At 40.3% G+C, this 12,690-nt stretch overlaps 1 protein-coding gene across 1 annotated transcript; it reads right to left on the bottom strand.

Moving 5' to 3' along the window:
* Nucleotides 1-8,782: 8,782 nt before the first annotated feature.
* Nucleotides 8,783-12,365, bottom strand: LOC112779438 (probable serine/threonine-protein kinase PBL26). The gene is made up of 5 exons (XM_025823704.3): nucleotides 11,809-12,365; nucleotides 11,353-11,528; nucleotides 10,956-11,145; nucleotides 10,435-10,820; nucleotides 8,783-10,026 (listed from the first exon to the last, which is right to left on the bottom strand). The coding sequence occupies exons 1-5, from the start codon at nucleotides 11,918-11,920 to the stop codon at nucleotides 9,172-9,174; spliced, it is 1,719 nt and encodes a 572-aa protein (XP_025679489.1). The 5' UTR covers nucleotides 11,921-12,365; the 3' UTR covers nucleotides 8,783-9,171.
* Between the last annotated feature and the right edge of the window lie 325 nt (nucleotides 12,366-12,690).

A 12,690-nucleotide genomic window follows, 5' to 3' on the forward strand; every position in this document is an offset into this window, starting at 1 on the left:
ATGTGGACAATCTAATGAAGAGTGTAGCATGAAGGAGACACTAGAAACTCCAGTGGACAAGACAGAGCATGAATTCGTACTAGAACGAGTAGAAGAAGCTGTCATTGTACAAGAAGAAGAGTTGGTTGAAGATCTAGGAGACGCTGAACCTCCATGGGAATCCAGAGTTGAGGAGAACTCTGTCAAGGACGTTACAGTTAATGCTAAGGAGGATAGCGCACAATCCCCAAGGCAAGTCGTTTATGAAGAATCAGACGGAATAATCCAAGAAGCAAATTCTCTTGATGATGATAGTCACAAGTCAAGTTCTCTTAGTAATGAACTTGCATCTGCAAGTGAGTTCTCTGAGATTGATGAATCTTTCCCAAATGAATACAAGGATGATGCAGAGGTAGATTTCTCTCAACCTCCAATCTATGACTCAAGTGATGAGGAAGACATAAAAGACTTTGACCAGGGTGATGATGCATTTGAAGATCCTTGCAAAGAAGTGGAGGAATTCACAGAAGATTACCTGGGAGTAGAACTTATAGAACCATTGGAAACACCTATCCCAAGGCCATTACCACCTAATACAAGCTTCAAGTGGGTACAATCCTTAACCTTTAACTTTACTTTTTCACTTGAATACGGTTTGCTTGAAACAGATGGCCAGCTTAGAGCTCTCTGTGGCTTTAAGAGTAAGAAGGAAATAGCTCGTGCTCAGAGCTGGTGCACAAGGTTCAATAAGGTTCCACGCTTCAACTCGAAGTGCATGGATTGGCATCAAAATCAATCGAATGGATCTCGGAAAATGTTTGGTTACCATGGTGAGAATTTACTTTTTAAACCGCCCGGATGGAAACATGGAGATCAAGATGGAGGCGGATTTAAAAATAAAGCTTGGGATCCTGGAATCTATTCTGACATTCGTCACCCCGGGAGCCTGAAAATCTGTTTGAAGCTGCTCAGAAGCTTTACATGCCTAGTTTGGGACCCCGGAGGCTATTGGAATTCCAAGCATTGGTGGAGATTTCTGGATGAATTTAAACACAAGCCACCATAACAGGAAGCCCCTCCAATGTCCAACTTAAGGACTTTAACTAAAAGTGCTAGGTGGGAGACAACCCACCATGGTATGATCGTTCTTTTTGCAATTTTAATTTTATTTAGTTTTGTTTGTTTTTTAATTTTATTTTATTTTATTGAACCTGGAATCATGCATAGCATTCACACTAAGCACTGCATTCTGCATATTGCATTCCGCATTTTGCATATAAAAAAAGGGGTGCGCGACACGACCGCATCACCCATGCGATTGCGTCAAATGGCGAACTACACTTCCCATGCGACCGCGTCATCCACGCAGCCGCGTGACCTGGTGATCGGCGTAAAGATCAAACGTCCAGAAAGTTGGGCTGGAATCGTGCGGCCATTGTGCGTCTTGCACAAAATGGCCCACGCGATCGCATGCCCCATGCGATCGCGTCACATGCACACAACCAATCCCACGCGACCGCGTGAGCGACGCGATCGCGTCGCATGGATTGCACAAATCCCAAAAGGAGACAGAGAGTTGCGCTGGAACGACGCTGGATTCGTGCGTTTAGCACAATTTCCAGCGACGCGATCGCATGCCCCACGCAATCGCGTCATCCCCTTTTTTTACCCCCTCCATGCGATCGCGCGCCCCACGCGATCGCGTCACCCCCATTTTCACCCCAACCACGCGACCGCGTGCCCCACGTGGCCTCGTGGATTCAAATTTATAATCCCCCCAGCCACGCGAACCCTACATTCGCGCAGCCCCCCTGAAACCCCCTCCTCCCTCTCTTCTTCTCCGATCACAACAACCACCCAACCACCATCTCCGACCACCGCCGTCCCCCGTCAACCACCCAGACCCCACCGTCGCACCACCCCCTCCCCCATTCTTCTCTTCTTTCTTTTTTCTTCCCTTTCCCCCCCTCTCCGCCACTGCCCACCACCCACCGCCGCCGTCCGTACCCGCCGTGCCCCACCAGCACCACCAACCCCTTTCCCCCGCTCCCTTCCCCTCTTACCCCATTAACCACCCCCTCTTCTCCCCTCCCTGCCTCTAAACCACAACCCCACCGCAGCACCACCGCCAGCCGCCACGCTCAACGCCACTTCTACCACCCCCCAGCCACCTATCTACCCCAACCCCCTTCTTACGCCTACCAGGTTCCGCAACACGCAATCCATTTTATCCGTTCGTAGTTTATTCTTATTTTTCCGTTTATGTTCATGTTAGGATAGTTAGATATGCATGTTGTAGTAGATTTTAGGTTGTTAGGTAGCCTAGGATGTGGTTAGTGGATTTAGGTCTGTTTATTTGCACTGTTCTTGTTTCTGTTTTATCAAATCTACAATTCTGCTGTTGCTGTGTTCATGTTCATATGCTGTACTTTCCTGCATTTGCTGCTCTTTACATTGAACTTTCATGTTTATATTCCGTATATGTAATTGCAAGCCTTAATTTGGATTCATATGAATTGCTTGATTGCTGTTTATTTTTCGGGAAAGTCCTATTTTAGCCGGAATGCTGCCCAAATTTCTGTAAAATATTTCTGTTCATGTCTTGGTTTTGGCATTTTCAACTGTGCTTTCCTATAATTTCACCAAACCAAATCATGAATGCTTAGGCACGCATTCTTATTTTCTTTGATCTCCTGGTTCATAAATCGCAATTTTGATGTTTGATTCCTATTTTTGCTTTCTTTATCTCTATTTGAATCATCATCAAACTGTTTTACTTGTTTGAATATGAGTTACCTATAGCTTCTACCTGTGATTACTTGTTAATTGGACTATTTTCATTATGCCTCTTACTTTAACCCATTTTTCACTAACTCACTAATTTTAACTCTAACCAACCTAACCTTTTCAAAACTTCTTTTTTTTTTCTTTCACTTTCTTTTAAGATTCTAACCGAGGCATGATGTTAATTTTTCTATTTAACTTGCATTCAATTACATTTTGGATTGTGATTTCTTCTTTTCAGACTTTTCACTCCTATACAAATCCTAAATGCTCATTTTACTTAACTCATATTCATTATCCTATTGCTCCTTTGCCACTTTGTGTTTTCTTTGATTATTTGCCTATTTGCCTTCCTATTTTTATTATATCCTGATTTTTTGTTTTTCAGGATGTCAGATTCCCAGAGAAAGGGAAAAGGCAAGGCCACTTCTGGCAAAAGGAAAAGAGGAGAAGCCTCTGTGTCTATCATCGACCTCATGCATGATGCCTCCTCGCGGGAGAAAGCCTTTACCCCACAGGAGAAGGCCGAGCAGCTACTTCCCGCCAATGACCCAGTAAAGTTTGCAAACCGATACTGTGAGCTGAAGTATCCGGTGTTTGCAAACTCCAGAAACCTATACTTGGAGCAGACTTTGAAGATCCCAGAAGAACTCTAGCAATACACCTCTGATCAGATCAAACAAAGAGGTTGGTTCTTTCTGGAGAGACCATTGATTGAGGTTAATGCATCTTGGGTTAGGGAATTCTACTGCAACTACTTCAAAACTTCCCTAGATGCAGTGAACCTCAGAGGGAAGCAGATTCTGGTTACTGAGGAGGCAATAGAAGAGGTTCTGAAACTTCTGCCTAAGACTGATCAGACAGATGGCTATCAGAAAGCTGAGGAGGATATGCGCTATATGCGATTTGACTGGGATGCAGTCAAGGCCCAAATTGCCCTTGACCCGTCAGTTCCTTGGATCATGGGTCAGAACACCACCATGCCGAAAGGGATCAAGCGGATTTACCTGAGCGATAAGGCTCGGCTATGGCATCAGATATTCAGCAACTACATTATGCCGAGTACTCACAAGACTAAGATACCAGCCGCTATGATCACCCTCCTTTGGTGTGTGATGGAGGGCAAGGACCTGTACCTGCCACGCTTTATCCGGCACTATATGGCCAGGGTCCACGTCCGAGGCACTCTTCCCTTTCCCTATCTGGTTACACAGTTGGGCCGTCAAGCTGACGTGCCATGGGAGGATGCTGATGAGAGGCCACCTGTTGCAGAGTGCAAGAAGCTTATCCCGCACAGCAGGAACTTCCTGGCCTTGGGCTACAGACCTCCATTCCTGACTGCCACTGCTGATGATACAGCTACACCATCTTCCGGTCCCTCTTCCTCCACTGCTGCACCACCTACCCCTGCCACCACCACTGCACCTCCACCTGCCACAGAGCCTGTCTATCATCTGGTGCACCGCTTGTTTCAACGACTTGACCAGATGGAGCGTCGCAACAAGCGACGCTATGAGCACTTGAAGCTGATGATATGATCCGGCGACATCCCCTCCGAGCCTGACACACCATCCGAGGCATCTGAGGAGGAGGCGGATGCGCCTGAGGCAGAGACCCATCCCCAGAGAGAGACAGAGCAGGTAGACACCCAGCAGGCATCACCCTAGCAGATCCAGGCAGCAGATCCTGAGATCCCCATTCAGACAGCCCCTTTTCTCCAGCAGCCGGACATTCAGCCAGCCACCACAGAGACACCAGCTACCATCCCTTCCAGTGATGACACCCCTTCACACCCTGCTTGAGTGAGCATCAGGGACAATGCTTCATTTTAAGTGTGGGGAGGTCGCCATCTCTGGCGCATTATTTTGGTGAACCACTACAGACTCTTTTTCTTTTATTTTGGATATTTTTCTGTATTTTTCTCTCTATTTTTATTTTTATTTTTTGAGTATTTATACATTGCTACTTTTATGTATTTTTACTCTACTTCTGCATTTTGCATTTTTAGTTCATATTTTAGCCACTTAGTTGCAATTCTAACTTATTAGTTATAGAAATTGTGGATTGATTAGTATAGTTTACCCTTTTTAGCATAAGATAACTCAGAATAGATTGAAAAGAAAAAGGAAGTAAACTAGAGACTTTAACAAAATCAAAACAACCCACACCTTGTATATATAGCACTACATGTTAGTTAGCAACACTTCATCAAGGAGAAACACTAGAACTTTAAAGCCATTCAATATAAGTTTTACATTGAGAATAATGAGAATTTTTAACTAAACCTGCATGACATACATAAGTGATAAATGATTTTTGAGCTAGAAAACACATAGCCTGTGAGTTTTAAGCTTAATTGTATGGTTACATTCAAACCATAATTTTTATTCCTGTGTGTTCCGCCCTTCTTATTTATTCTGATGTTCTTTACTTTGTTTTAATCTATATGTCCAATTATAGAATATAGAATATAGAATATAGATACATACCAAAAGAATGATTGAGGCCGTCATTTGATTTTGGCTCACTTATCCCAAATTAACCTACCTTTCACATCACCCTTGTTAGCCCCCTTGAGCCTTTAAATCCCCTTTTATTCTATTAGCCACACTACTAGCCTTAAGCAGAAAAACAAAATAAAATCCCAAGTTAAATCCTTGGTTAGCTTAAGATAGAAAATTATGAATAGTTTAAAATGTGGGAAACCTATTGGGAACATGGATGATAAAAACAAAAGGTAGAAAAGTTAAAAGGAATAAAATAACTCAAATTAAAAATTTTGAAAAGCATGCTCATGAGAAATCAAAGTGATTAAATTACCATGTGCATTAAAAAAAAACATAAAAATTTCAGTATTTAAAAAAAGGGGATACAAAAGAATTCCCCAAATGCAAAAATAAAAGCAATGCACATGGAATAAGAACAAAAGTTGAAACATGAGCATGTAACATCCAAAAGTAGGAAAAATATGGGAAAATAGGTAAAAGAAGTTTTGTTTTACTAAGTATATATGTTAGGTGAGATCTTAGTCTAATTAAGGATTCACTTATTAGCTCACTTAGCCTTATACATATATCCTTACCTTTACCATTGGCCCCATTACAACCTTAATTAAAGACCTCATGATTTTTGGTATGACTGTATTCTATAATTGTTGATTGGTTAGATGAAGAACAAGGTTATAGAAAGGAAGAATAAAAAAGAGGAATAGAGTGATTAACCCAATAAACACTGAGTGACTAGAGAGTAAACACAAATCCAGTGAGGGTTCAATAGCTCATTAACATTTATCTCTGTTTAAATTATCTAATTGTCTTGCGAGTTCATAAAATGCTTTTTCTCCCATCTCAATTGTAAAAGTGCTTATTGATTATCTAAGGCTTGGCTACATATATGACTCCTTGAGAATGTGAATTAATTTAACTACCTGTAAGCTTTATATATGAGTGAATAAATTAGAATTGCATGATGCATTTAGGTAGTTGCATTTAGATTAGATTGCATTGCATGACATTCCATCACTTTAACCTTACTTATTACCCTGGATTTAGCATGAGGACATGCTATTGTTTAAGTGTGGGGAGGTTGATAAACCCATATTTTATGATATATTTTGTGCTTAGTTTGAGTGATTTATTCAATCCTTCACCCACTTATTCATGTTAATTGCATGGTTTTACTTTCCCTTCCTTATTATGTGATGTATGTGAAAAACATATTTCCTATGCTTTTAAATTAATTATTTTAATCACCTTTAATTCCATTCGATGCCGTGATTAGTGTGTTGAGTAGTTTTCAGATCTTCTAAGGTAGGAATGACTTAAAGGATGGAAAGGAAACATACAAAAATGGAAGGAAAGCACAAAATGGAGCTTCTGAAGAAACTGGCATCCACGCGATCGCATGGGCGACGCGGATGCATGCCAAGCGCAAAGAAGCAGCGACGCGGCCGCATGACTGACGCGACCGCGCGCCTTAAGCAGAACGCACATGACGCGGTCGCATGACTAACGCGACCGCATGACAAGAAAAGTTCCGAATGACGCGACCGCGTGACTCACGCGGATGCGTGACAGAGGCCACGCACCAGAAATTGCAGAAAACACTTCCAGCGATTTCTGAAGCCCTTTTTGGCCCAATCCAAGTCCAGAAGGCATAGACCAGAGGTTATAAAGTGTGGGAACGCATCCATTCAGGGAGAGCTCACCAATTTAGTTATTTTCCATGTTTTAGATCTAGTTTTGAGAGAGGTTCTCTCCTCTCTCTCTCGTAGGATTTAGGACTTCTCTTAGTTTTAGGAGTAACTCTCAATCCCAGGTTCTTTATTTTTATTTATTCTTCCAATTTAGTTTATGAACTCTTCATGTTAGATTATAATTTCCCTTATTAATGTTATTTGAGGTATTTCAATTCCTGATTGCTTTCTTTAATTTATGTTATTGTTGCTTTACATCTGAAGGCATTTTTATTCCAGCAAATTTACTTTTTCTTCTTTTGGTCTTGGTTAAGAAAGCAGTAACTCAGGAGTTATCTTATCTCAACATAATTGATAATTGTTATCTTTGATAATTGAACTGAGCTTCAATAATCCCAACCTTTTCTCAGGAAATAAATAGGATTCGAAGATCAAACTAATTAGTCCCTTGACTTTCCTTTACTTTAGTAAAGGTTGACTAAGTGGAATTAAGATTCAACTTTCATTGTTATTGATAAGAATAACTAAGTCTGGACTTCCAATTTCCCATACCTTGCCAAAAGTTTGCCTTGTAGCTATTTATTTATTTTAATTGCCATTTAATTTACCCGCCATTAAGTTACTTATTCCTTATTCTTGAAACCCCAATTTAAAATCTTCATAACCAATAATAGGAACATACTTCCCTGCAGTTCCTTGAGAAGACGACCCGATGTTTAAATACTCGGTTATCAATTTTAAGGGGCTTGTTACTTGTGACAACCAAAACGTTTGTAAGAAAGGTTGATTGCTTGGTTTAGTAACTATACTTGCAACGAGTATTTACCATAACTTCTAAACCATCAATCTTCCGCTCTTTCACCGGCGTCACGGCGGCAAGTCTGGTTCCTCGATAATCCGTCCCCCATTTGGTCCCTGCTTTGAGTAAGCCTCACCGACCCACCATTCCTCCTTGCCGAAGACTGCTCCGACCTCCTGACTGGAGACTTCCCGACCGTCCTGGTGGCAAAGTCACCGGAAAAGGAGCAATTTTTCTGCATTCTGGCGGGTGATCTGTTTACTACCCTTTGGCACGTTTCTTCTTTGTTGAAAGTTGTGGTGGAGACACTCTCGCTCAAGCTACAAACTTTCTCATAGAGTTGGGAGATCTCTTGGAGTTTGGTAGTGCCCATTGTTGCAAATAATGCATCAGCATCGTCATTCTCATAATTTTTCATCATGTTGTTCTCTGTATGTATGAAAGATTTTCGGTTTGTGGGGTTGTTTGGGTTGGAATTTGGAGAAGGTTGGTGGTGGGTTCCATTTGGGTGTCTCTGAGAGGACTTCTTTGGGGTTGGGGGGTTCCGAAGAGGGGTAGGAGGAAGGGGATGGGGAGAAAAGAAAGTGAAGAGATATCCGGGAGAGGGGGAGGGGGAGGGTGGGTGGGTTAGGGGAGGGTGTTTTGTTTTTGTTTTTTAATATTATTTTTATCATTTTTATTACTTATGAAGAGTAATTTGGTAAAAAAAATTAAAATTGAAATAGAAAAAGACGATTTTATAACGTTTTATAACGTTGAGGATGATTTTAATAACAAAAAAGATCATGAACGATTTTGATTTTGACCTCAGACTTTAGAGACCAAAAAAGTATTTAACCCTTATTATTATTACTACGTTCTTTTTTTCTACCTTAAAGAGCAGAAAAATCCATGCACATATTCATTCATTCATATTTATTGGCTAACTTACTCCAATGCATGAATTGATCTAAGCAAAACGATTAAATTGTGAGAGACATACACATATGCAACAAAAAAGGTATTGAAAAGACGAATTGCCATGATAAGAGAAAAGAAAACGGGATCACACCCCTTCCAATAACGGCAAAACACTTGCCCTAAGGTAGTATTTCACGGCTATCTTGACTCTATTTCTTGAACCACTGGTAGATAACAGATAAAATATACATGGAAGCCTACTAAAACGAAACAAATACAAATAGATTCTTTTTCTTTCTTTCTTTCTTTCTTTCCAAGTTTCATTTTCGAGAAGAATTCCACACATGTTGCATTGCTCAAAAAAATAAAAAGAGGAAAGGAAAGAGAAAAAACCAAAGAGACGCTACTTTGACAGAAAAAAATTAAAGTATTTTGCACATGCCTTGAAAGTTTCCAACCGGCGGAAAGGCGAATGTTAACCTTCACCCACCACTGATCTAAAATACGGCAATCTTTAATCTTCAGATCTGTTGCTGGTAATACTCTCGCTGCTTATGAGACCAAAAGATATATTCCCGTATTCCCTGCTTCCCATGTGCTCCAGTATCTCGTCGGCCGAGATCACGCTGCTGCTGCTATTTCTGCTAATGAAGATGCTTTCATCTTCCGACTTTTTGCTACTCTTTTGGCTCAAGATTTTCAGAGAGGTTTTTTTGCTGCTCTTGTGGCCGGAAGCCTTGGACGATTTCTTGGTGCTCTTCTTCCTCAATTCAGAGGATTTTTTGTCGCCCTTTTCAACAAGAGAGGGTTTCTTTGTGCTCTTGTTGCTTATATCTTTGGTAGAATGTTTTCTGCTGCTATGCTTTTTGCTGGCGTCTCTAGAAGAATGCTTTCTGCTTGTTATCTTGGTGCTTGCTTTGTGGTCGGAGATGCTGCTTTCGCTCTGATAGCTGCTGGAGGAATAGCTTCCATCTGAATCTGAAGTGTATGTTCTACTCATTGTTCTCCTGCTACTTGCACGGGAGTAAGAGCTGTCGCTTCCACTGAGGCTTCCTCGTTCACTTTCGCTTTCACCTTCGCTTTCCCTTTCGCTTTCGCTTTTGCTATAGTCTTCTTTGCCTTTAGAGTTCTTTTTGGAGGCCACCGAGGGGGCCTTTGGAATCGGCACAGCCCCCGGAGGAGGAACAGTGGAAAGGAAACTCAGAGCAGTGACAACATCGCTCATCAAAGGACGCGCTTCGGCTTCTTCTTGTAAGCACATTGCTGCTATTGCAACAGCTTGGTTCAGATCCTTTTCTGGGAAGTTTTTGCCAAGATTTGGATCTGCCATGTCCGGAAATCTCTTTGGATCTTTGAATATGGGTTGTGCCTAACAAATATTTTCATTCGACATATAAGAAAAATGCTTATTCGTTAAATTGGAATGTACAAAGAATTAAAAAAGTCCTCCTATTACACTATGGTGTGGTTAACAAGTTAGTAGCTATAATTAATTGAAGAGAACTTCTTGTTCTAACTCCTTAAGAGCGGCTAAAAACTTCGGTAGAAAGTTTTCACTTTTAGGCCTGCAAACATATCTTTAACATATATAATATCAACAGTTGATTTGTGTACTTGAAATATTTTACCAAAAGCTCATGTTGACCGGATGTAATCGAATGATAAAAACTGTATGGCTGGATACAAAGTGAGTACTCCCTATGACTATGACGACTGACGAGTAAATAATGAAGAAAGAAAGATCAGCCATATAAACATTTCACTAATAGTAACATACCCAAGAAACAAGGTTTTGCTCATCATTTGGCCTTGTGGTGTCGACCGCTTGGCGTCCAGTTATGAGCTCAAGCAATACTACCCCGAAACTGTAGACGTCAGACTTCATGGTAAGTTGACCCGTCCTGACATACTCAGGAGCAGAGTAACCATAAGTTCCCATAACCCTTGTAGGTGCAAGGTTCATGTCATTTCCATGCTGTCCCAGACCAAAACCAAACAGCTTAGCATTATTGTCTCCATCCAGCAGTATATCAGAGGGTTTCAAGTCCTTGAATATTATTGGAGGATTGGCATTGTCATGCAAGTACTCTAGCCCTCTCGCCGCCGACGCTGCCACTTTCATTCTGGTGTACCAATTTAGTGGAGGTTGATCCCCTTTGTTCTCTGGAACAAATTATAAATAGAGAAAAATAAAGACACAAAAGTGCAGCTCAAGAGAGCATCTATTAATCTCACTAAATTCCTCTTAATAATTTTGATGTAAGGTTATAAAGTGAATATATAGAGAGGAGAACCTACCAAGAAGACGTTTGTCTAGAGCAGTGCCTTGAACGAACTCATACACCAATAGACGTTGATCACCATCAGCACAATAACCAACGAGGTTGACAATGTTTTCATGGTTCAACTGACTTAGCGTATAAACCTCAGCCAGAAACTCCTTATTGCCATTCATACCATTTCGGTCAAGTTGCTTCACAGCCACAGTCTGAACACCCAAAACACAGAACTCAAAATTATTATTATTGTTATTTAAAAAAAGTCTCAGACGCTTCGATCTATTTTAGGCCATTCCTAAGTTTTGTCTTCTATCTCGTACGATCTTTTTCTATGAATTACATAAAATTAGTTACAATAGAGATATGAATATCTGTTTCTTTCTGTGTTATTATACAAGAGAGAAATGAGACATGACCTGGCCGGTAGCAGGGATGACGCCCTTGTAGACTCTGCCAAAGCCTCCTTCACCAAGGAGGCATTCTTGACGGAAGTTCTTTGTTGCTGTTGCCAGCTCACGGAATGTGTAATGTTTTGCCTTTATGTTTGCAGGATCAATTGCGGCTGCATCTTCAGGTCTTTTATTTTTCATATCTACGAAGATAGATTTAATAAGAAACATCTCAATTAATAAATAAATTCAAATTTCTGCCGCAAATTATTATAATTATGCACGAGAACTGGTCTGTCTTGTCTCCACCCCTTTGTTCACTTACGCCACTTCTTATCTCCTAGTTATGTAACTCAAGCTGGAAAATAGTTTCCAGCTTAAGCACATGTACGTCAAAAGTAAAACCAACCATATGCATGTTAATATTCAGTTATTCATCACGTTGGTTGATAGAATAATAAATAGATATGCAAAGGAACTTACCAGGTGGTTTTGCAACAAAATTATCTTCCGCAGGAGACCCTTCCCTCTTGCTATTACTCTTTTTACTTTTCTGAGAGCTAAAACACGGGAAGCAATTCAGGCAATCAACCATTCTAGATCAAATTAAATAAACACCCCTCCAGCTCCGATCCAAGAGGATCAAATTAATTAATAAGTTAATTAAATTAACAAAATGATTAATTAATTTATGTTCCTCTTCTATAGAATTAAGTCTTTAATTTGTTCTAAAAAACCAAATGGCAAAACAAAATATCTGTCTTGGATGATGGTGTATTGTGTTAATTTAATTGACAAGAATTGGCCAAATCAAATTAAGACTAGGGTCCCCCAAATCACATTGAAGGACCCCCACGAGAGGGTTGTAGCAAGGAAACTAAAAGAAAAGGCCAGGAAATTAAAGCAACAAGAAAGATGAAATGAAGATTAAAAACCATGCATGTTTTTTTGTTCTTTTTTTTTTTGGTTTAGCAATGGAAAATAGAAAAAAAAAGGAAAAAGGAAAAAAAGAGTGAGGTTTTCTCTCTAAACTCTCGGAGAAAAAAGCGGGAGAATTTACTGGATTTAATTATGAGGTGTCATTTTAGATGGATTCCAAAAATTGTGGAATTCAAATTCGAGTATTTGGGTTCAGATCAGTTAGGGGAATGTGATTACTATTGTCTTCCTCCAGGTCATATATGCATGATATCCAGCCATTTTTTTCACCCTTAAACTTATATTATTTGAGTAATAATTAAGATCATTTATGGACTTCACCATGAGTTAATTTTAAGTAAATTTCGTTATGATAAGCACCTAACAGTGATCATTTTTATATTTTGTAAGGATAGATAGAAACTGAGACTAGCATGCATTTTGATA

The sequence above is a fragment of the Arachis hypogaea genome, chromosome 19, assembly GCF_003086295.3.
Source record: "Arachis hypogaea cultivar Tifrunner chromosome 19, arahy.Tifrunner.gnm2.J5K5, whole genome shotgun sequence".
NCBI lineage: Eukaryota > Viridiplantae > Streptophyta > Magnoliopsida > Fabales > Fabaceae > Arachis > Arachis hypogaea.